Source organism: Pseudoliparis swirei, chromosome 9, assembly GCF_029220125.1.
Source record: "Pseudoliparis swirei isolate HS2019 ecotype Mariana Trench chromosome 9, NWPU_hadal_v1, whole genome shotgun sequence".
NCBI lineage: Eukaryota > Metazoa > Chordata > Actinopteri > Perciformes > Liparidae > Pseudoliparis > Pseudoliparis swirei.
Window position 1 is genome coordinate 28,049,936 of NC_079396.1, and position 22,216 is coordinate 28,072,151.

At 45.4% G+C, this 22,216-nt stretch overlaps 1 protein-coding gene across 5 annotated transcripts in view; it reads right to left on the minus strand.

Annotated features, from left to right (window-relative positions):
• b4galt5 (UDP-Gal:betaGlcNAc beta 1,4- galactosyltransferase, polypeptide 5) overlaps positions 1-22,216 on the minus strand; it is a 62,798-nt gene that overhangs the window by 27,508 nt on the left and 13,074 nt on the right. The window contains exon 1 of one of the 5 annotated variants that reach the window (XM_056422554.1): positions 3,036-4,067. The exons of the other annotated variants lie outside the window; for them this stretch is intronic. Coding sequence (XP_056278529.1) covers positions 3,036-3,066 — 31 coding nt within the window. The 5' untranslated portion in view covers positions 3,067-4,067. Of the gene's footprint in view, positions 1-3,035; positions 4,068-22,216 lie in introns of those variants that run through there. 5 annotated transcript variants of the gene reach the window in all.

Sequence of the window (22,216 nt, forward strand, 5' to 3'; positions counted from 1 at the left end):
CAAGACAGCTAAGTAGCTAGTCTAAGTAGCCAGTTGCTAGGTAGCTATGATGCTACATTCCATTCGCTAGGTAGCTCTGATGCTATGTTCTTTTATGCTACATTCCATTCCCGAGGTAGCTTTGATGCTACGTTTCATTCGCTAGGTAGCTCTGATGCTATGTTCTTTTATGCTCCATTCCATTACTAGATAGCTTTGATGCTATGTTCTATTTGCTAGGTAGCTTTGATGCTACGTTCTATTTGCTAGGTAGCTTTGATGCTACGTTCCATTTTCTAGGTAGCTTTGATGCTACGTTCCATTTTCTAGGTAGCTTTGATGCTACGTTCTAATCGCTAGGTAGTTTTGATGCTACGTTCCATTCGCTAGGTAGCTTTGATGCTACGTTCCATTTTCTAGGTAGCTTTGATGCTACGTTCTATTTGCTAGGTAGCTTTGATGCTACGTTTCATTCGCTAGGTAGCTCTGATGCTATGTTCTTTTATGCTCCATTCCATTACTAGGTAGCTTTGATGCTAAGTTCCATTTGCTAGGTAGTTTTGATGCTACGTTCTATTTGCTAGGTAGCTTTGATGCTACGTTCCATTTTCTAGGTAGCTTTGATGCTACGTTCTATTCGCTAGGTAGCTTTGATGCTACATTCTATTTGCTAGGTAGCTTTGATGCTAAGTTCCATTTGCCAGGTAGCTTTGATGCTACGTTCCATTCGGTAGGTAGCTTTGATGCTACGTTCCATTTGCCAGGTAGCTTTGATGCTATGTTCTTTTATGCTCCATTCCATTCCCTAGGTAGCTTTGATGCTACGTTCTATTTGCTAGGTAGCTTTGATGCTACGTTCTATTTGCTAGGTAGCTTTGATGCTACGTTCTATTTGCTAGGTAGCTTTGATGCTACGCTCTATTTGCTAGGTAGCTTTGATGCTACATTCCATTCTCTAGGTAGCTTTGATGCTACATTCTATTCGATAGGTAGTTTTGATGCTACGCTCCATTTACTAGGTAGCTTTGATGCTACGTTCCATTTGTCAGGTAGCTTTGATGCTACGTTCCATTTGCCACGTAGCTTTGATGCTATGTTCCATTTGCCAGGTAGTTTTGATGCTACGTTCCATTTGCCAGGTAGCTTTGATGCTATGTTCTTTTATGCTCCATTCTATTCCTTAGTTAGCTTTGATTCTACGTTTCATTCGCTAGTTAGCTTTGATGCTATGTTCTATTTGCTAGGTAGCTTTGATGCTACGTTCTATTCGCTAGGTAGCTTTGATGCTACGTTCCCGACAGGAAAAAGAGCCCAACTCTTCATCTCTCTTAAGCAACACTTTCTCTTCTCTCTGGAAACAAACTTAGCGTAGTTCGCTAGATCCTGAAAATCAGAGTTCATATCATCTCAAATATTATGCGATATTGATTCTGGCGCCCTGGGGCGAGGCGCCGTTTCCTCGGCAGGGATTCCCGTTGCAGCCTCCGGCTGACGGCGTGATGTCGAGCAAACAAGTGTTCCCTTCAGGCGACGCTCCCTTCTTTCCCACCCGCCGGTGAGCCGAGTCATTAACCTCCAGCACACGCCGTCCTCGGTGATAACCCCCCCACACCTGGCGATACACCTTTAAATACCAGAGATAAGTGGGGAGGGGAGCGGCGCTGATAACGTGCAGATACGTTATGATGTAATGTTCTGGGCACCGAGACGGGGAACCGGGCGACCCGGAGGCCGAAGAACCTCTCAGCTCTTGGACTCGTCACTCTGCCCCTCCATCTGCTCTCCAGTGTGTGTGTGTGTGTGTGTGTGTGTGTCTCTCCCCTGAGTCACTGTGTCTGCCGAGCTGCTAACATGGCAGAGGAAACACGGGGAGTTACGTAAACGACCCGGCGCTGCCAGGACCCCTCGTCTTCTTCAGTCTGAAGAACAGATATCTGAGTGAGGGGGAACGTGAGCGATGAAGAGCAGGAGAGGAATGTGTGTGTGTGTGTGTGTGTGTGTTACGCTATCTCGTCTTCTTCTCTGTTCTACTGCTGCCCGTGGGTGGATAAGAGGGGAAATATGCAAGTGGAAATCCACGTCTAGAAAGAGGCCAAACATGGGAATGTAGAGCGAAGAGGAACAGGGAGCTTCACCTGCACCAAATAAATACCAACAAAAGATTCATATTAAAATGATTGACATTTTATTCCTTTTGTGGTATTAAAGATCACCTGCTGCAGTACAGGATTATGCATTCTCTCTCCTGACCACCAGGGGGCTCCTCTGGTTGTATAGAGGTCTATGCTTCATGTCTTAAAGCTGCATTCTCTCTCCTGACCACCAGGGGGCTCCTCTCGTTGTATAGAAGTCTCTGCTTCATGTCTTAAAGCTGCATTCTCTCTCCTGACCACCAGTCTTCTTCTATACAGCATGATGTCATCATTTATACTTTATGGGGCGGGGCTACAGGTGATTGACAGGGGGGCTTTAGGGGCGGGGCTACAGGTGATTGACAGGTCTGGGAGTTGTCCGAGTCGTCGTCGATTAAAACTTTCTATTCAGGTTAAGTTACATTTTTTGCGTCGCCTTAAAACAACTTCTGGTTGAAAAAAAAAGAGATGGCAGCTAACACCCCCCCCCCCCCCCCACACACACACACACTGTTCACAATATCAGATTGTCAAAGCATAGAGATTATTTCGAAATAATTAAACCGCACACATTGGTACGCCTCTGATCTCGTTGAAACAGGTCAAGCGAGCAAATGCAGTTCCTCCTCCCCCCCCCCCCACTGCCCAGCCGCTCCTTCCTGCCAACCAATTTCCACCTGCTTTTACATTTGGCAGCCGCCCAGAACATTCTTGTGTTATTGCGGTCACACACACACACACACACACACACACACACACACACACACACACACACACACACACACACACACACACACACACACACACACACACACACACACACACACACACACACACACACACACACACACACACACACACACACACACACACACACACACACACACACAACGTGCCAGTTACCGGCCGTCATGTGACAGTTACCTTCCCCAGGACGACGTGTCGGACTAAACATTAAAGCATTCTCCTCTCCTGCAGGTAATATTTCACGGGACCTGGATTTGTTTAGTCAGCAACTCAAACGCCATAAAGTCATGAATGGATTACAGCCTGAAGACGAGAGGTCACTCCAGGTCAACGGACAGCAACGACAGCGTGATTGGCGAGGACGATGCCTGGAGGGTGGAATATGACGACTACCAACGACGCCATGGCCCTGTTGATGCTCCGCCCCCTCCTCCTCTCTACCCCCATAAGGCGTCGCCATCTTGGGGCCCGAGTGGCTGACAGCACGGATCATCAATAGTTCATTTATGATTAAATTGTGTAAATTTTATTGTATTCAGTCAATCAAATCAAATACAATATTATTCTATATAATATACAAAACTGAAAAGATATAGGTAGAAGCAAAAAATGCTGATATATATCTATATATACATTTTAAGTATAAATTAGAAAAATAAAACAAAACCTACTGCAGTTCAAACCGGTGCTGCTACTCTAAATTGTATGAATGCAAGTCTGATTATTAACCCTCTTTATATTTGGTGAAAGATAACAAAAAAGATGTCATAAAAAATGTAAAGAATTAAAATATAAATAGACAGTTTTGACCACTACGTGTAATATCAACAACATCAAAAATCCCAAACTCAAACAGCATCTCCTCTAACGTCATCAGTTACGATGCTCTTGACGTGTCTGGTATAAATACACGTGATAGTAGCTTCAATATGGAGGATGATGACTCACGTCCGTGTGTCTGTCCTCGGCTGGTGGTCCTGCTGTTACGTAATCAGTTGGAAGGCTTCAACTTTTTATTCCACCTTTTTTGCCCCTTTTTTTCTCCTTCATATTTTCAGCTATTTAAACCATTCAAATATTTAAAAAATCAGCTTCTTCAGGAATAGAGGGGAACAACTTTTCATATTTCAATACTTTAAATACTTTGTTATTCTTAATTCATCATATCCTATGGATCTTCAAAATGCTTACAGTATCTTCATATTTTCATCAAATTCAGTTATTTAATGTTTTTAATCTTCACAGCCTTCACCTATTACTCTATATTTTCAAATATTTTTTGATAGGAGGAATGCATTTTCTAGTTTGTATTTATTTGTTTTTTTTTTGTCGTGCGACTTAAAATAAAATGATTGAAAGCACGAAAAACCTGTTTTACGGGGCGACGCTCGCCTGAGATTGACAGTGTCTACACGGCGAGACGCCGAACGCCGCGGCCCGAGTTCAGCCGGTGAGTCATCTGGGAACCGATGGCTGACGGCTCCACGGCGTGAAGCTCCGCCTCCATCCTCCTGTCACCTTCACATGTTGGAACATCTTTCACCCTCCAGGTCAGTTGGACTGCAGCTAGTTAAACCTCCAGAAAACTATTCTACTTCCAATTAGTTCCCGTGTGTAAGTGTCAGGTACGTAATGTGTGTTTGTTGATACCTAAATAGCCCTGAAATAAAATAGTGTGTCGAAGGCTGCTGTGTAAACGTGTACATGTTGGCCCCTCCCCCACCTCATGTGTGAACTATCTGTGGTTTGCTGGTTGTGTTCGGGCCCAAAACCTTTTGGAAGATTTTAGAAAGTGTATGTTATAGTTACAGTGACCTCAATATCATCCACAACAACCAACACCTATAACATAGGTTCATAACTTGTTGATATTTCAGCCGGGGGTCAAACTGACCCTAAAGAACACCGATGTGTGCTAGTGTGTTCAGGACATTGAAAACATGTCATCATGTTCATTTCATGATTACCAGCTGTCCTCTTTAAATAAGGAAAAGTCGTGAAATATGAAGCAAAAAACTTGATGTCAATTATATACTCTTGAGACTTTAAATATCGAATGAGATCAAATTGACCCCACAGGTCACCGGAGGGTTAATTAAAGAGGGTCCAGTTAACGGCAAAGCAGCCGGTAACTTTGCATGTTTATCACCCGGCGGAGGCGACGCAGCTCGCCCCCCCCCCCCCGGCTGGTAATGAAGCTTCCTACACAGGTTAATTTTTTTTTCTGTTTGTATGATGGCATAACGTTAATCTCCACGTTCACGACACGTTCTTCACACATTGACTGTGAAGAAGAGGGAACCGGAAGTCCAGAGTGCTGACTCGGGTTGAGGTCGCGTAATGGCGCCGCTTTATTGCCGCGTGTGTGTGTGTGTGTGTGTGGCTGCTGACCCTCGCACATCTTCAGTGAGAACGCACAAATACACACGTTACACACCCCGTTGAGTTCCATCACGCGTCAGGAGGAGTCTCGGTCGGCGTCGGAAAAAGAACGAGTCCTCGTCTATTTCACGCATTCATATTTCCTCAGCGGGCGACGCCCATATTGCTCTTTGATTCTGATACAAAAAAGAAAAGAAAAAAGGGGGAGAGGAGTGGAAGAAACCCGAGGAGGCGCTCCCTGTCCGCACGTTGTCCCGTGTACATCGGGAACATCGCGGTCATAAAACACGACATCGTAGAATGAACCCGTGTGCAAATAAACTGACAGGCGAGTGTTGGTTCAGGAGGGGTGTGTGTGTGTGTGTGGGTGTGTGTGTGTGTGTGTCGGTGTAATCTTCTTTTCCTGGCATCGGCAGGGAAAGCATTAACATTTGAGTGATCCATTTAGCGGGAGAATGTGTTATTATAGATACCGCCCCCAGGTAATGCAAATACCTGGCTGTCACGAAGGGGATTTATTAATCAGTACACCTTTAAGGATTGTGGGAGGGGCCAAGAACAGGGTTCGTACACCAATGGGTTTCCACGACTTTGAACCAAATTTCCATGACCAAACATTGCGTGAAATCTCGGTGAATACACGAGTATACGCCTTGAATAGTTTAATTAAAAGAATAAATATGCATATAAATGTAAATATGTTTAATAAATGAACATTTACAGAACTTTTGGGATTATATTTTTTTCTCCCAAAGACTTTTCCACGCCTGGAAATAACCTTTTTTTTTAATTCCAAGACTTCTCCAGGTTTTCCATGACCGTACGAACCCTGAAACTTGCTTTTCATTAAACAAATTTTTTTTTTTTTTAAATAAATAAAAGACCCCGGTCCCCAGAATCCAGCAGCAGAACTTTGGCATCCCGGCTGCAGCTCGTCACAATTTACAGTTCAACCAACCGCAGGAAAAAAAAATACCACGTGTCCAAAGTAACCATGGCGACGGGCTCGACAACAAAGGGAGAGGCCCTGGACCGGGTCAACAAAGGCTGGGATTCTCCTCGGGACGATCGGGTTACATAAACGATGAGCGCCGCACACAAGACCTTCAGTCTGCACACTCGCCAAACTCTCCATCTAAACATTGGCGTGGTGCCCCCCCACCGCTTCACCATCTGTCCGTGGTCATATATCCAGACTGCAGGGACAAGGGTCACCTTACAGGCGACAGAATAGAGACGGCAGCACTAAGGTTACCGGCCAGAGCCCCTCCTCATCTCCCCGGCCGCACACCATCCTCGATTGCTTTCCTCGATTCCTTTCCTCGCAGGGGACGAGAGGAAATCGGGACGTATACACTTTGGAGGCGGAGCCCTGGGATCCGACGAGGAGGAGGAGGTGGGAAATTCCAGAAACGCGGCGGCGCGCTCGCAGCATACGGGAACTCGAGGGTTCAAAATCTAAAAATCTGACAATTGAGGAAGACGAGTGAAATCTGCCCGACGATCAGACGCTCGCAGGAAGTCATCACCGACGCAATCAGTGGCGAACAAATACGGCGATGATGCAATACGTGAAAAGCAAATGTCCCCTCGGCTCCGAAGGTCTCCTCCATGGTGGCAGCACTTCAGATAATATCTTAAATTAAATGAATACAACTGGACTGCCTCGTGGAGGAAGACATTCAGGGAGGGAGGCCATCATCATCATCATCATCAGAGACCTGGAGCTGAATGCTCATATGATCCTCCGTGCCCACGACGCCTCGGAGCGGCTGCGTCTTCAGGAAGGGAGGAAGGCCCGACATCCATCGGCCGGACAGCTGGGAGAGCGCTGGTCCGGTGAAGGTGGTCGAATGCAACGCTCCATTCACTGTCAACGCCCGCAACCCGCGTCTCGTTACCTTCGCATTGAAAAGGAGGAAGGTTACGATTTGATCGCCGTGTATTTATTTTTTTATTTGTATGCGTGTTAGTCGCATAACTCAAAAAGCATTAAACCGAATCGCATGACATTTGGTGGGATGATTGGTTATTATCCGGGGACCATTTGATTATATTTTTGGGATCGATCGGGTCAAAGGTCAAGGTCATGAAAAGGTACCAAAAAAGTGTCTGCTGCGAAGGTATGCGCTCTACCGAGTGCCGTTCTAGAGGTTTTTAATGTCGTCGTTTTGCGCTTTCTTTTTTTTAAGTATCTGTTCAGGCCCGGTATCGTTTGGACTTTTCCAGGTTTTCCATGACCGTAGGAACCCTGCCAAGCAAATTCTGTTTGGAGTGTGTGTGTGTGTGTGTGGGGGGGTAATCCAGTGTTCATACACATGTTGACCAATGGGTTAACAGGACTTTTCCATTTTGTAAAACCTCGGTGCGTACAAGAAAAAAGGTGAGAACATTTTGTATTTAAGCTAAAAACGGGAATTCCAAAGTTTACAGTACAACACCTTAAATGACTCAAATGGTTGAGAGACAACAATTGAGATTAAACATTATGGATTTAAGGTGCGTTCACTTGCAGCGGGAACAAATTCACACTGCAAGTATGACGGAGCGTCTGGGCTCGTCTTCTAAAAACAGAATTATTAGAAACTTAAAACCGTAAAGTGGAAACTTTCCCCAAAACTTTGGGGGATTTTTTCCCTTCCGTGACGTTCCCAGGTTTTCCATGACCGCACGAGCTCCGTGGCGTCGCCGCTCAGTGGATTACGAGGGCGGCCCCCGCCCCCCCGATGGACTCACAAGGTGCAATGAACTCAGGGCTCTATTGATGTTTAACTAAATTCCTTTTGTTTGGAGTATTTAGTCACATGGCCTTGGACCCGCGCTCGCATTTACGACACAGGAATGTGGCCGACGACCACGGGTCAGGAGGGGGGGGGGGGGGGGGTAATGGGAGGTGGTCTGTTCTGGTTCGTGGTAATGTTTTTACTTTCTCCGGGGTCCAGAGGTCTTCAATTCAATTCAAGTCAGTTTATTTGTATAGCCCAATTTCACAAATTACAAATTTGTCTCGGAGTGCTTTACAATCTGTACACATAGACATCCCTGCCCCAAAACCTCACATCGGACCAGGAAAAACTCCCAAATAACCCTTCAGGGGGAAAAAAAGGGAAGAAACCTGCAGGAGAGAACAGAGGAGGATCCCTCTCCAGGATGGACAGATCAATAGATGTCATGTGTCCAGAAGGACAGATTTAGAGTTAAAATACATTCAATGAATATGACAGAGTGTATGAATAGTTCATAGTAGGCATATTCCACGATGGAGACCTCCACGATCCATCAGGCAGATGGCGGTGGGGAGGAGGAGTGGGCGGAGTCTCAACAGTGGGCGGAGTCTCAACAGGACAGTGGCGTAGTCAGGAGCAGGAATTCCACGACCCAGACCTCGATGATCCATCAGCAGATAGGATCTATGCCGTCTCATAGGGTCCGATGACCCCATGAGACGTGAAGTCAAAAGGACTCCGGGGAGAAAGCAGAGTTAGTAACGTGTGATTGAGAGATGAAAATTCATCCCTAAGGAGAGAAAAGAGGAGATAGGTACTCAGTGCATCCTAAACGTCCCCCGGCAGCTATAAGCCTATAGCAGCATATCAAGGGGCTGGACCAGGTGAACCTGATTCAGCCCTGACTATAAGCTCTGTCAAAGAGGAAAGTCTTAAGTCTACTCTTAAACGAGGTGACTGTCTGCCTCCCGGACTGAAGGTGAAGCTGGTTCCATAGAAGAGGAGCTTGATAACTAAAGGCTCTGGCTCCCATTCTACTTTTTAAGACTCTAGGAACTACAAGTAGTCCCGCATTTAGTGAGCGTAGCTCTCTAGTGGGGCAATATGGTACTACAAGCTCCTTAAGATATGATGGTGCATCACCAATCAAGGCTTTGTACGTTAAGAGAAGAATTTTAAAAGTGATTCTTGATTTTACTGGGAGCCAGTGCAGAGCAGCTAGTGCAGGAGTGATGTGATCTCTTTTCTTAGTTTTAGTGAGAATACGAGCTGCAGCATTCTGGATCAACTGGAGGGACCTAAGAGACTTATTAGAGCAGCCTGATAATAAGGAGTTGCAGTAATCCAGTCTCGAAGTAATGAACGCGTGAACCAATTTGTCATCATCTTTTTGAGACAAGATGTGCCTGATTTTTGAAATATTACGTAGATGAAAGAATGCAGTCCTTGAGATTTGCTTTACGTGGGAGTTAAAGGACAAGTCCCGATCAAAGATAACGCCAAGATTCTTTACAGTGGTGTTGGATGCCAGGGCAATGCCGTCTACAGAATCCACATCACCAGATAATTGATCTCTGAGGTGCTCAGGGCCGATTAAAATTACTTCGGTTTTGTCTGAGTTTAACATCAAGAAGTTGCAGGTCATCCATGTTTTTATGTCTTTAAGACATGCTTGAATTTTACCGAGTTGGTTGCTCTCCTCTGGTTTTATCGATAAATATAGTTGATTATCATCTGCATAACAATGAAAGTTTATGGAGTGTTTCCTGATAATATTGCCCAAAGGAAGCATGTATAAGGTAAATAAAATTGGTCCAAGCACAGAACCTTGTGGAACTCCGTGATTAACGTTGGTGGTTATCGGCGTCATCGTTTACAAATACAAATTGAGATCGATCTGATAAATAGGATTTAAACCAAATTAGTGCCGTGCCTGAAATGCCAATCGACTGCTCCAGTCTCTGTAACAGGATGTCATGGTCAATGGTGTCGAATGCAGCACTAAGGTCTAACAAGACCAGGACAGAGAGGAGTCCTTTATCTGCTGCCATTAAGAGGTCATTTGTAATTTTCACCAGTGCCGTCTCGGTGCTGTGGTGTTTTCTAAATCCTGATTGAAATTTCTCAAATAAACTATTATGATGTAGAAAGTCGCACAACTGATTTGCGACCACTTTCTCAAGGATCTTGGAGAGGAAGGGAGGTTAGAGATCGGTCTGTAGTTAGCCAACACCTCTGGATCCAGAGTGGGCTTCTTCAGGAGAGGTTTAATAACAGCCACTTTGAAGGAGTGTGGTACGTGGCCTGTTAGCAGAGACACATTGATAATATCTAATAGAGAGCCGCCAATTAAAGGCAAAACGTCTTTAAGCAGCCTCGTCGGGATGGGGTCCAAGAGACAGGTAGACGTGTTCGAAGTAGAAACCGTTGAAGATAATTGGTCACGGTTGATGGGAGAAAAGCCCTCCAAATATACACCAGGGCATACAGCGGTTTCCAAGGCCATTCCACTTGAGGACAGATTGGCACTGGTTATGGGCAAGAGAATATTAATCTTGTCCCTAATAGTTACAATCTTTTCATTAAAGAAGTTCATAAAGTCATTACCACTAAGGTCTATAGCAGGGGTTCCCAAACTTTTTAGACCACGCACCCCCTTCTACATCCCGACCGGGTTCACGCATCCCCAATCCCCCACACCTTAAAAAAAAAAACGCAACAGAATGCAAGAGTTGTTGACAGGGGGTGCTAGTGAGTGTGCTCACCTGTGCGCGCATCACGGCTGGGAATTACGCGCGCCGGCATCGAGCCGAGAAGAGTTGTTGACGGGACGGGGGGCGGAGCGATGCGCGTTATGGGAGCGGCGGCGCTGGGTTTAGCCCAGAAGAGTGAAGCAGCGAAATTTGTAGACATAGAAACACTCTCAGACAGCAGCTTGCTGTTACGTGCGCCTGCTGCCAGTCTGACTCCGCTGTTTTGGGTGAATGACGTCCCGTGCGACCTGGAGGTGTTAACCACTTGTGTGCCAAATCTTTTATTTTTTTATTTTTTTATTAACATTCGGGGATAATTAAAAAACATCCGGGGCTTTAGCCCCGGGTTTTTTAGCCTAGGGACGCCACTGGTTAAGACTAGGGCTGGGCACGTTAACGCGTTAATCTTGCGTTAACGCAGCACTTAATTAACGCCGACAATTATTTTATCGCGCATTAACGCATGTTTTTTTGTTTTGTTTTTTTTAAATTATTTTTAATTTTTTTTTAAATTATTTTTTTAGACAAAAGACAATACATAGACATAACACCTAGAGGACTATAAACAATGCAGACGAAAAAACAATGGACATAACATCATAAAGTCAGAGTATTTGTGGGGGAAAAAGAATCTCAACAAATGACGGCAGGTATGAGACGCCCTCAAGACACACGTCACACGGAGAATACACGAGTTGTATGAAAAGGAGAGGACTGCAAAGCGACAGCTTCACAACGTGCACCCTGTTGCTCTCACTGGGGACGACTGGACATCGGGGGACCAGACGTCCAGTTTTCCCCGGACATGTCCTGCTTTTGAGCCCTAAAAAATGCGTCCGGCAGGGATTCCAAAACGTCCGGGATTTTGCTTCGTCGGATATTTGTTTTTCTCTGGGTTTTCATAAACTCGTATTTACCCCTGACAAGTTTTGGAAATGGTATCTCCCTTCTTACGTGAGCTCCGACGGTTTAGAGGACAGTCATTGGTCGACCGATCTCAGGGTTGCCAGATACACAATAATTATCCTCCAAATACAACCATTTTGAGCCTTTGGTACGATACTTCACCATCTCCAATCTGGCAACACGGAGCACCTCGCCGCCTCCACTAGTTCATTGTTGTTTGTGCGGAATGCTATACACTACAACCAGCGCCGCCGCTCCCATGATGCACTACGCGCTGTGCGTAGGGCACAAAGTCCTGAGGGGGCTCCACAAAATAGGCAACTAAAAAATCCTCATAGTTATAATAATTATAATGCCGATATTATTTCAGTCTAGAAATATTAGGCACCTTTTAGGCATGTATATCACAAAACAGGCAGAACAAGAGAAATGTTTAATCTCAGCCCCCCCCCCCCCCCCCCAGACGAAGTGTCCTCTTTTTCACAAACTCAAATCTGGTCACCCTACTGGACATCACTCTGTAACCACAATGACCTCGGAGTGACTGTGCATTATATTGATGAGAAGTGGGCGCTGCATTCACATGCCCTGACTGATGAAAACAGAGGAGACACATGATGCAGAAACGTGCGCGGGACACTTTACTGAAGTTGCACAGCAGTGGAATGTGACAAATAAAGTCACCACACTGAGCAGATAGAGCACCAGAGATGATCGCTGCTGCGAGACGACTGCCTTTGATCATGTCCCTGCTTCAGTCTCCAGCGTTCTGTCACAGTGTCTCTGCATAACAGTGCATTTGACAATGTCCTGACAGATTTTATGGCACTTTAGTTCATATGGCAGAACATTTAAAATAAGTGTCAAGTTCTAGGAATTGACAAACTGCACTGAAAGTGTTTTCTGGTGTCTCACTCTAACAGGGACAACACATGTTATGGCACTTTCATTCATATGGCAGAACATTTCAAATAGAAGTGCGCTATACACTACTTTTGAATGAATTATTGGATTTTGCGTATACAAATGCGATTAATCGCGATTAATCAGGGAAATCATGCGATTAATCGCGATTAAAAAATTTAATCGTTGCCCAGCCCTAGTTAAGACCGAAATGACACTTGACAGCCCTGAGAATGTTTAATATTAATTATTACACCATTAGACCACCATTAAATGTTTCCTCTCGCGCACCCCCTAGAGGCAGCTCGCGCACCCCCAGGGGTGCGCGCACCACACCTTGGGAATCCCTGGTCTATAGGAATGCTCGGCTCCACAGAGCTGTGACTTTCTGTCAGCCTGGCTACAGTGCTGAAGAGAAACCTGGGGTTGTTCTTATTTTTTTCTATTACTGATGAGTAATAGGCTGCTCTGGCATTACGGAGGGCCTTCTTATAAGTTGTAAGACTATCTCGCCAAACTAAGCGGGATTCTTCGAGATTAGTTGAACGCCATATGCGTTCAAGCTTTCGTGATGTTTGCTTCAGTTTGCGGGTCTGAGGGTTATACCAGGGAGCAAACCTCCTCTTCCTCACTGTCTTCTTCTTCAGAGGGGCTATCGAGTCCAGAGTCATTCTCAGAGAGCCTGTGGCACTGTCAACAAGATGATCAATCTGGGACGGACTAAAGTTAGACCAGGAGTCCTCTGTTATATTGAGACGTGGTATTGAATCAAATACAGAAGGAATCGCTTCTTTAAATTTAGCTACAGCACTGTCAGTTAGACATCTGGTGTAGAAACTTTTGACTAACGGAGTACACTCCGGTAGTATAAATTCAAAAGTTATGAGGTTGTGGTCTGACAGAAGAGGATTCTGTGGGAAGACGTTCAAATGCTCAATGTCAACGCCATAATTCAATTCAATTCAGTTTATTTGTATAGCCCAATTTCACAAATTACAAATTTGTCTCGGAGTGCTTTACAATCTGTACACATAGACATCCCTGCCCCAAAACCTCACATCGGACCAGGAAAAACTCCCAAATAACCCTTCAGGGGGAAAAAAAGGGAAGAAACCTGGAGGAGAGCAACAGAGGAGGATCCCTCTCCTAGGATGGACAGATGCAATAGATGTAATGTGTACAGAAGGACAGATTTAGAGTTAAAATACATTCAATGAATATGACAGAGTGTATGAATAGTTCATAGTAGGCATATTCCACGATGGAGACCTCCACGATCCATCAGGCAGATGGCGGTGGGGAGGAGGAGTGGGCGGAGTCTCAACAGGACAGTGGCGTAGTCATGAGCAGGAATTCCACGACCCAGACGATCCATCAGGCAGATAGATCTATGCCGTCTCATAGGGTCCGATGACCCCATGAGACGTAAAGTCAAAAGGACTTCCGGGAGAAAGCAGAGTTAGTAACGTGTGATTGAGAGATGAAAATTCATCCTTAAGGAGAGAAAAAGAGGAGATAGGTACTCAGTGCATCCTAAAACGTCCCCCGGCAGCTATAAGCCTATAGCAGCATATCAAGGGGCTGGACCAGGGCAAACCTGATTCAGCCCTAACTATAAGCTCTGTCAAAGAGGAAGGTCTTAAGTCTACTCTTAAACGAGGTGACTGTGTCTGCCTCCCGGACTGAAATTGGAAGCTGGTTCCATAAAAGAGGAGCTTGATAACTAAAGGCTCTGGCTCCCATTCTACTTTTTAAGACTCTAGGAACTACAAGTAGTCCCGCATTTAGTGAGCGTAGCTCTCTAGTGGGGCAATATGGTATGACAAGCTCCTTAAGATATGATGGAGCATCACCAATCAAGGCTTTGTAGGTTAAGAGAAGAATTTTAAAAGTGATTCTTGATTTTACTGGGAGCCAGTGCAGAGCAGCTAGTGCAGGAGTGATGTGATCTCTTTTCTTAGTTTTAGTGAGAACACGAGCTGCAGCATTCTGGATCAACTGGAGGGACCTAAGAGATTTATTAGAGCAGCCTGCTAATAAGGAGTTGCAGTAATCCAGTCTCGAAGTAACGAACGTGAACCAATTTTTCTGCATCTTTTTGAGACAAGATGTGCCTGATTTTTGAAATATTACGTAGATGAAAGAATGCAGTCCTTGAGATTTGCTTTACGTGGGAGTTAAAGGACAAGTCCCGATCAAAGATAACGCCAAGATTCTTTACAGTGGTGTTGGATGCCAGGGCAATGCCGTCTACAGAATCCACATCACCAGATAATTGATCTCTGAGGTGCTCAGGGCCGATTAAAATTGTAAGAACAAGATCAAGCGTGTGGCCAAAGCTGTGAGTGGGTTTCTGTACTCTCTGACAGAAGCCAATCGAGTCCAACAAGGAGATGAATGCAGCACTAAGGCAATCATTATCAACATCCACATGGATATTAAAATCTCCAACAATAATAACTTTATCGGTTTTAAGAACCAAACTTGATATAAATTCTGAGAATTCAGATATAAACTCTGAATATGGACCTGGTGGCCGGTACAGAATCACAAATAGAATTGGCTGTAGTGTTTTCCAGGTTGGATGTGAAAGACTAAGAACAAGGCTTTCAAATGAGGTGTAGTGTAATTTTGGTTTAGGATTAATTAATAGGCTCGATTCAAAGATGGCTGCTACTCCACCTCCTCGACCGGTGCCTCGAGGAATGTGAGTATTAATATGACTTGGAGGAGTCGATTCATTCAGGCAGACATATTATTCATGGCTCAGCCAGGTTTCAGTTAGACAACATAAATCAATGTGATTATCTGATATTAAATCATTTAGTAACACAGCTTTAGATGACAGAGATCGAATATTTAGGAGACCACATTTAATAGACCTGTTTTGTTGCACTGCTGAAATAATGGTGTTAACTTGTATAAGGTTATTGTGTACGACTCCTCTTCTCCTTACTTTTGATTTATTTAATTGAAGTGGCCGTGGGACAGACAGTCTCTACTCTAAAGTCAAGGGTGGGTAACTGCTCGAATGGAAGAGCAGAGAAGGGTGTTAAACTACAACTCTGCTCCCGGTTCCTGATCTGAACCCTGGGTTGTCATGGATTAAGTCCGGTGATCAACTTGGTCATATTCGCAGAAATGAGACGCGCTCCGTCCAACGTGGGATGGATGCCGTCTCTCCTCATCAGATCAGGCTTTCCCCAGAAAGTCTTCCAGTTGTCTACGTAGCCCACATTATTCGCTGGGCACCACCTCGACAGCCAGCGGTTGAAAGACGACATTCGGCTTCAGAGTGACTGCATCCTGAGGGGACCAGAGGATGCCATGTTTCTGTGGTTGCCGTGACGATAAGTCGGTCCTGGATGGGAGGGGGTGCTATGGCAACTGCAGTGAAAAGGTCAAGCGGGCAGAGAACCTCTGGCGCTGTCCAGGCCGGAGGAATTTCATGAGATTGAAACTGCTAATATTTAATTTGACACTTTGAACACAGTTACAGAAGCGAGTCCACGGCCTGGTCTCCAGTCACTTTATTTATATTGTTAATGTAATGTTTAAGTTCTTGCACTATGTTGACTGTTTTACATTTGATTTATTCTTAAATCTCTTTTTTTAAATTAGAAATGTCTCATCTTCATGTTTTCATTCATGTTTCTATTGTTGCTGCTGAATGAGGAGTCGCTCACTTCATTTCCTTGTCTGTTTTTCTTACAATGATAATAAACTTCCTCTCCGTGTCTCATGTAAACAGCAGGGTTCATCCTCATGACCAATGAACAGGTTCATCCACATGACCAATGAACAGGTTCATCCTCATAATCAATGAACAGGTTCATCCACATGACCAATGAACAGGTTCATCCTCATGACCAATGAACAGGTTCATCCACATGACCAATGAACAGGTTCATCCACATGACCAATGAACAGGTTCATCCTCATGACCAATGAACAGGTTCATCCACATGACCAATGAACAGGTTCATCCACATGACCAGTGAACAGGTTCATCCACATGACCAGTGAACAGGTTCATCCACATGACCAATGAACAGGTTCATCCTCATGACCAATGAACAGGTTCATCCACATGACCAATGAACAGGTTCATCCACATGACCAATGAACAGGTTCATCCACATGACCAATGAACAGGTTCATCCTCATGACCAATGAACAGGTTCATCCACATGACCAATGAACAGGTTCATCCTCATGACCAATGAACAGGTTCATCCTCATGACCAATGAACAGGTTCATCCACATGACCAATGAACAGGTTCATCCTCATGACCAATGAACAGGTTCATCCACATGACCAATGAACAGGTTCATCCACATGACCAATTAACAGGTTCATCCTTATGACCAATGAACAGGTTCATCCACATGACCAATGAACAGGTTCATCCTTATGACCAATGAACAGGTTCATCCTCATGACCAGTGAACAGGTTCATCCTCATGACCAATGAACAGGTTCATCCACATGACCAATGAACAGGTTCATCCTCATGACCAATGAACAGGTTCATCCTCATGACCAATGAACAGGTTCATCACATGACCAATGAACAGGTTCATCCTCATGACCAATGAACAGGTTCATCCTCATGACCAATGAACAGGTTCATCCTCATGACCAATGAACAGGTTCATCACATGACCAATGAACAGGTTCATCCTCATGACCAATGAACAGGTGTAACCATGAAAAAGTGAGAATATTTAGTATTTAAACTAACAATGAGAATTCCAAAGTATAGAGTTTAACCGTAAATAACAAGAGAGACAATAATTTGATTAAAATAATAAACATGTAGATCTTTTCCATTGCGGTGCGTTCACTTGCAGCGTGAACAATGTGATGTGCGACTATGAAACAGCGTTATACGCCGGCTTATATTTGGAGCGTCTTTCTTTTAAAAGCATATTATTTTTTTTTAAACTCTGCGTAAATATATCGATATATCTCATTTCTATGACTCTTTTCGGTTTTCCATGACGTCCGAACCCTGACTGAGGACCCCACGGGCTGTATAGAAGCAGGACGCGGCCGCCGTGACGTCACCCCGTTGGTTTAGTTCAGAAGCCTTCATCTCAGCATGTCGGCCGGCGCCATCTTGGTTTCTTGAGGGCGGAGCCGAGTGCAACCGGACGACGAACGAGAAAACAATTTTAGGCGACGGTTAACTTTCAGACGGTGAGAACGCGGAGCGGACACAACGGCGCGGCAGAGCCGATCAAAACCGCGGTGCCGTCTGATCCACAACGCGCCGACGCCTCGATGCGCCTGAGACCGCGACGCCGCGTCCTCGATTCAAGGCTCCAACAGCAACGACCGCCAGTGTGTGGCTTCGTGACGTCGGCGTTGGGAATGACTCACGGCACGAAGAAAACAGAACATGAAACATTATTCATTCAGAGCGAGTTCACTGCCGCGTCTTCCTCCCCCTCCACCCGAAAGCTAATGGTTTACCCCGACAGACAGAACCACCGGAACAACGAGTCGGCCACACGGCGACTTCCTTCATGTCCTCACGTGTGTGTTACTCTCTCTCTCTCCTCCTCGAGCTTTTACCCAAATTAGGATTCAAATGGTTCCTGGGAAAGAAAAAGAGAGAAGGCGTCCGCTCCTGTACACCGGGAAGAGGGAGTCACCGGGCTTCTGCAGGAAGTGGCTGTTCAAACCACACACACACACACAGTGTGGGGCTGTGACAGATCGGCCACGACGGTGATAACCGGGCGCACGCCGTTGGTGTCCACGAGTGAACGAGACGGCGGTCAACATTCAATTGACCCCCTTTCTGCTAAGCCCCGCCCCCCCGTCAATCCACATGGCCGTGGAGCGGCGAGCGCCTGAAGCGTCTGAAGGAAGTCAAACTGATTTCAGAAGTAAACATCCAACAGTGTGAAGACACACAGACTGAAAATACAATGGATGGGAAATGCGGCTCTGAAAGGAGTTCAAAGGTCACAGCCGGTTCCAGCTGGAGGTCGTCTGCCGTCTCTCGGTGTCCGTATGCAAAGCGCGTCGAGCTGCAGAGCGCACGGCGGCCTCGTCTGCGTCGGGGAGACGCCGTGCAGGAAGTGTGTTCTGGCTCGCCAATTGCATCGGAGAGACGGGCGCCGACACGACGGGGGGGGGGGGGGGGGGGTAACGTGAGGTCACTCCAAAGGCGTCTGAAAAAAACTATTAATACGAGGCCTAAGTTGCCGTTTACAAAGTGGGCGTGTCCTCGCCTCCCGCTTCACATCGACGATGATTACTGTGAGGCAAGAGGACGGGCAGCTCTCGTCAGGACCTGACGCTGGCCGGCCGGCAGGCTGCACCCAGAACAACACGGTGCAGGCTACATGTAAATATTACACATGGGCCGCACACACAAGCCATCAACACACACACACACACACACAAGCCATCAACACACACACACACACACACAAGCCATCACACACACACAAGCCATCACACACACACACAAGCCATCAACACACACACACACACAAGCCATCAACACACACACACACACACACAAGCCATCAACACACACACACACACACACAAGCCATCACACACACACACACAAGCCATCACACACACACACAAGCCATCAACACACACACTCGTGTTTTAATTAAATAAACTGCCGCAATCGGGGCCCAGCACATCCCCAGCATGCATCAGTCAGCATCCATGTGCTCGGGGGGGAAAAGAGAGAGAGAGAGAGAGGGAGAGGGAGAGAGAGAGCCCTGCTCAGGTGTGCAGACCAGCAGCAGGAAAGCAGCTCTCTTTCTTCCTCACCATCCCCCCTTCATCATCCTGCCCTTTTCTATCAGTCCGTTTCTTCTTCTTCTTTACTCTGAATTGTTTTGCTGCATTCTCCCCCCCCCCCCCGTCCTATACGATGCATTCATACATCAGAGTGCGGCTGCCATCAAGACTTTATATACGTTTAAAAGATTTGAATGCCAGTATTTTGTTGTTAAACTCACACAAATGTTGAACTGAAGGACACGAGGAGAGCTAGAATGATGATGATCAAAGAGAAAAAAACAAGGCAAAAATAAAAAAGAGACACCAAAGGACCCCACATTTAAATTGTTTTAGTTTCATAAAATGTAACTGAGTGAGAGCATTGTGTGGATGAACACTGGAGCCAGAGAATAAATTCAACCCTTAAAATGATTAAACACGACTTATAAAGCCAGACGAGACGAATGATGCTGAGTTTCTTTATTTCCTCTCTCGGATCCTCTGGACGGCTGAAAGCAGCATCGTCAAATGTTTGAGTTTGTTTCTGCTTTGGGGGAAGAAGCTGAACGAGAGGAAGCGTCCGATCTCTCTGGCGGGAACCAAAAGAAAAACATTTCTCGGAGGTCGTCTCCGCGGCAACCCCTTCCTGCAGAGCCCTGCTGCAGCGAAAGAGACACAACCTGACAAGAGGTCAAAGTCCTGTAGCTTTAAAATACAACAAATACAAAAGTGACTTCTTCTTTCTTGATTTATTACCTCAGTAAACATACAGTTTATGGTCTCAATCACTCTCCTGGCCACCAGGGGGCGACTCCTGTGGTTGTATAGAAGTCTATACTTCATGTGTTAAAGCTGCATTCTCTTTCCTGACCACCAGGGGACTCCTCTGGTTGTATAGAAGTCTATGCTTCATGTGTTACGGCTGCATTATCTTAACTGACCACCAGGGGGCGACTCCTCTGGTTGTATAGAAGTATATGCTTCATGTGTTGAAGCTGCATTCTCCCTCCTGACCACCAGGGGGCGACTCCTCTGGTTGTATAGAAGTCTATGCTTCATGTGTTACGGCTGCATTATCTCCTGACCACCAGGGGGTGACTCCTCTGGTTGTATAGAAGTCTATGCTTCATGTGTTGAAGCTGCATTCTCCCTCCTGACCACCAGGGGGCGACTCCTCTGGTTGTATAGAAGTCTATGCTTCATGTGTTAAAGCTGCATTCTCTCTCCTGACCACCAGGGGGCTCCTCTGGTTGTATAGAAGTCTATATAGTGACTACTTCTCTTGATGTATTCCCTCAGTAAACATTGTAAACATGAATTTATGTCTCAGTCTCTAGTTTCAAGTCTTCTTCTATACAGCATGATGTCATCATTTATACTTTATGGTCATTTAGAGTCAGACCATAAAGCAGGGGGCGCTTTAGGGGCGGGGCTACAGGTGATTGACAGGGGGCGCTTTAAGGGCGGGGCTACAGGTGATTGACAGGGGGCGCTTTAGGGGTGGGGCTACAGGTGATTGACGGGGCGCTTTAGGGGCGGGGCTACCAAAAGGCACAACCTAAACTATAGCTTTTAGTAACAGCAGCAGAAGCTCCTGGTTCCCAATCTATAATTAATGGTCCTTGTTCTCCCCCCCCCCCCCAGGCCCAGGATGCAGCCGGTCACCGGATCAATATACCTCAAATATTTACTAAGTTAACGATTATTTTTCCCATCCCTCCATGATGTATTTAGTTTGCTTGTTTCACGGCGGTAGTAGAAGTCACGTGAGCTCGCCACTCCCGCCGCCAACGTGTCCTCCCCACGCCAACCGATCACGATTATTGATTAAGTCGTCCATACATCAGGGTTTTTCCTGGGTCAAAATGGGTCTTCGGTGCTCCCGAAAAAAATGTTTAGCGCGCTATGCGCGCACGGTCTCTGTTGCTATAGCACCGTAATTAGCAGACATCTATGTCTTTTTTTTCCCCATAAATAATGGAGGCAATGCTTGAGGAAATCATTTTGCTAAAATAGATAGGCTAATAGATTGACAATTAGAGATGCACCGATCAGGTTTTGGGGTGCCGATCACCGATCACTGAAATCAGTATCTGCCGATCCAATAATGCCGATCACGGTGTTGATTGAAGCATTCTATTTATTGTGTAGCATTATTGCCTAGGACTATGAGGAAATACATATATAAAGCACCTCAAACATGAAAGAAATTGCAGATTTCTTTCAACATTTAGGACTTTACTTTGAGAAATGTCCAAATTGATACATTAAAATGGTTTGATTGCTATTGTAGGGGATTTCAGATATGTATGGAACACATCTGCATCATTCATTTCCTGGAACTCTTGGGGAAATCCATTTACAGGACTTTGTTTAACATACAAAAGTCTGACTTATTTTTATAAACTCTTCCTTGGTACAGTAAAAATGTTAGCATAATTTAAGCTAAATCTCAGAAACGATCTCTAAAGATACAAAATCAGTTCATTGTTTATCTGTCCTTCTGTACACATGACATCTATTGTTCTGTCCATCCTGGAGAGGGATCCTCCTCTGTTCTCTCCTCAAGGTTTCTTCCCTTTTTTTCCCCCTGAAGGGTTATTTGGGAGTTTTTCCTGGTCCGATGTGAGGTCAAAGGTCAGGGATGTCTATGTGTACAGATTGTAAAGCACTCCGAGACAAATTTGTAATTTGTGAAATTGGGCTATACAAATAAACTGAATTGAATTGAAAATTTACTTTTATATGTTCGTGTATGATTTGTCGACATCTTATTTTGATAAACGGATGTTGTTTCACGTGGTTCTTTCCGCTAACTTTGCAAAACCGGATGTTGTCACATAAATCCTTCCGCTAACTTTATCAAAACCCTCGCGCGCTCCCGATCCAATGTGTTTAGCGTGAGCATCAGTCTATAGGGGCTCAGA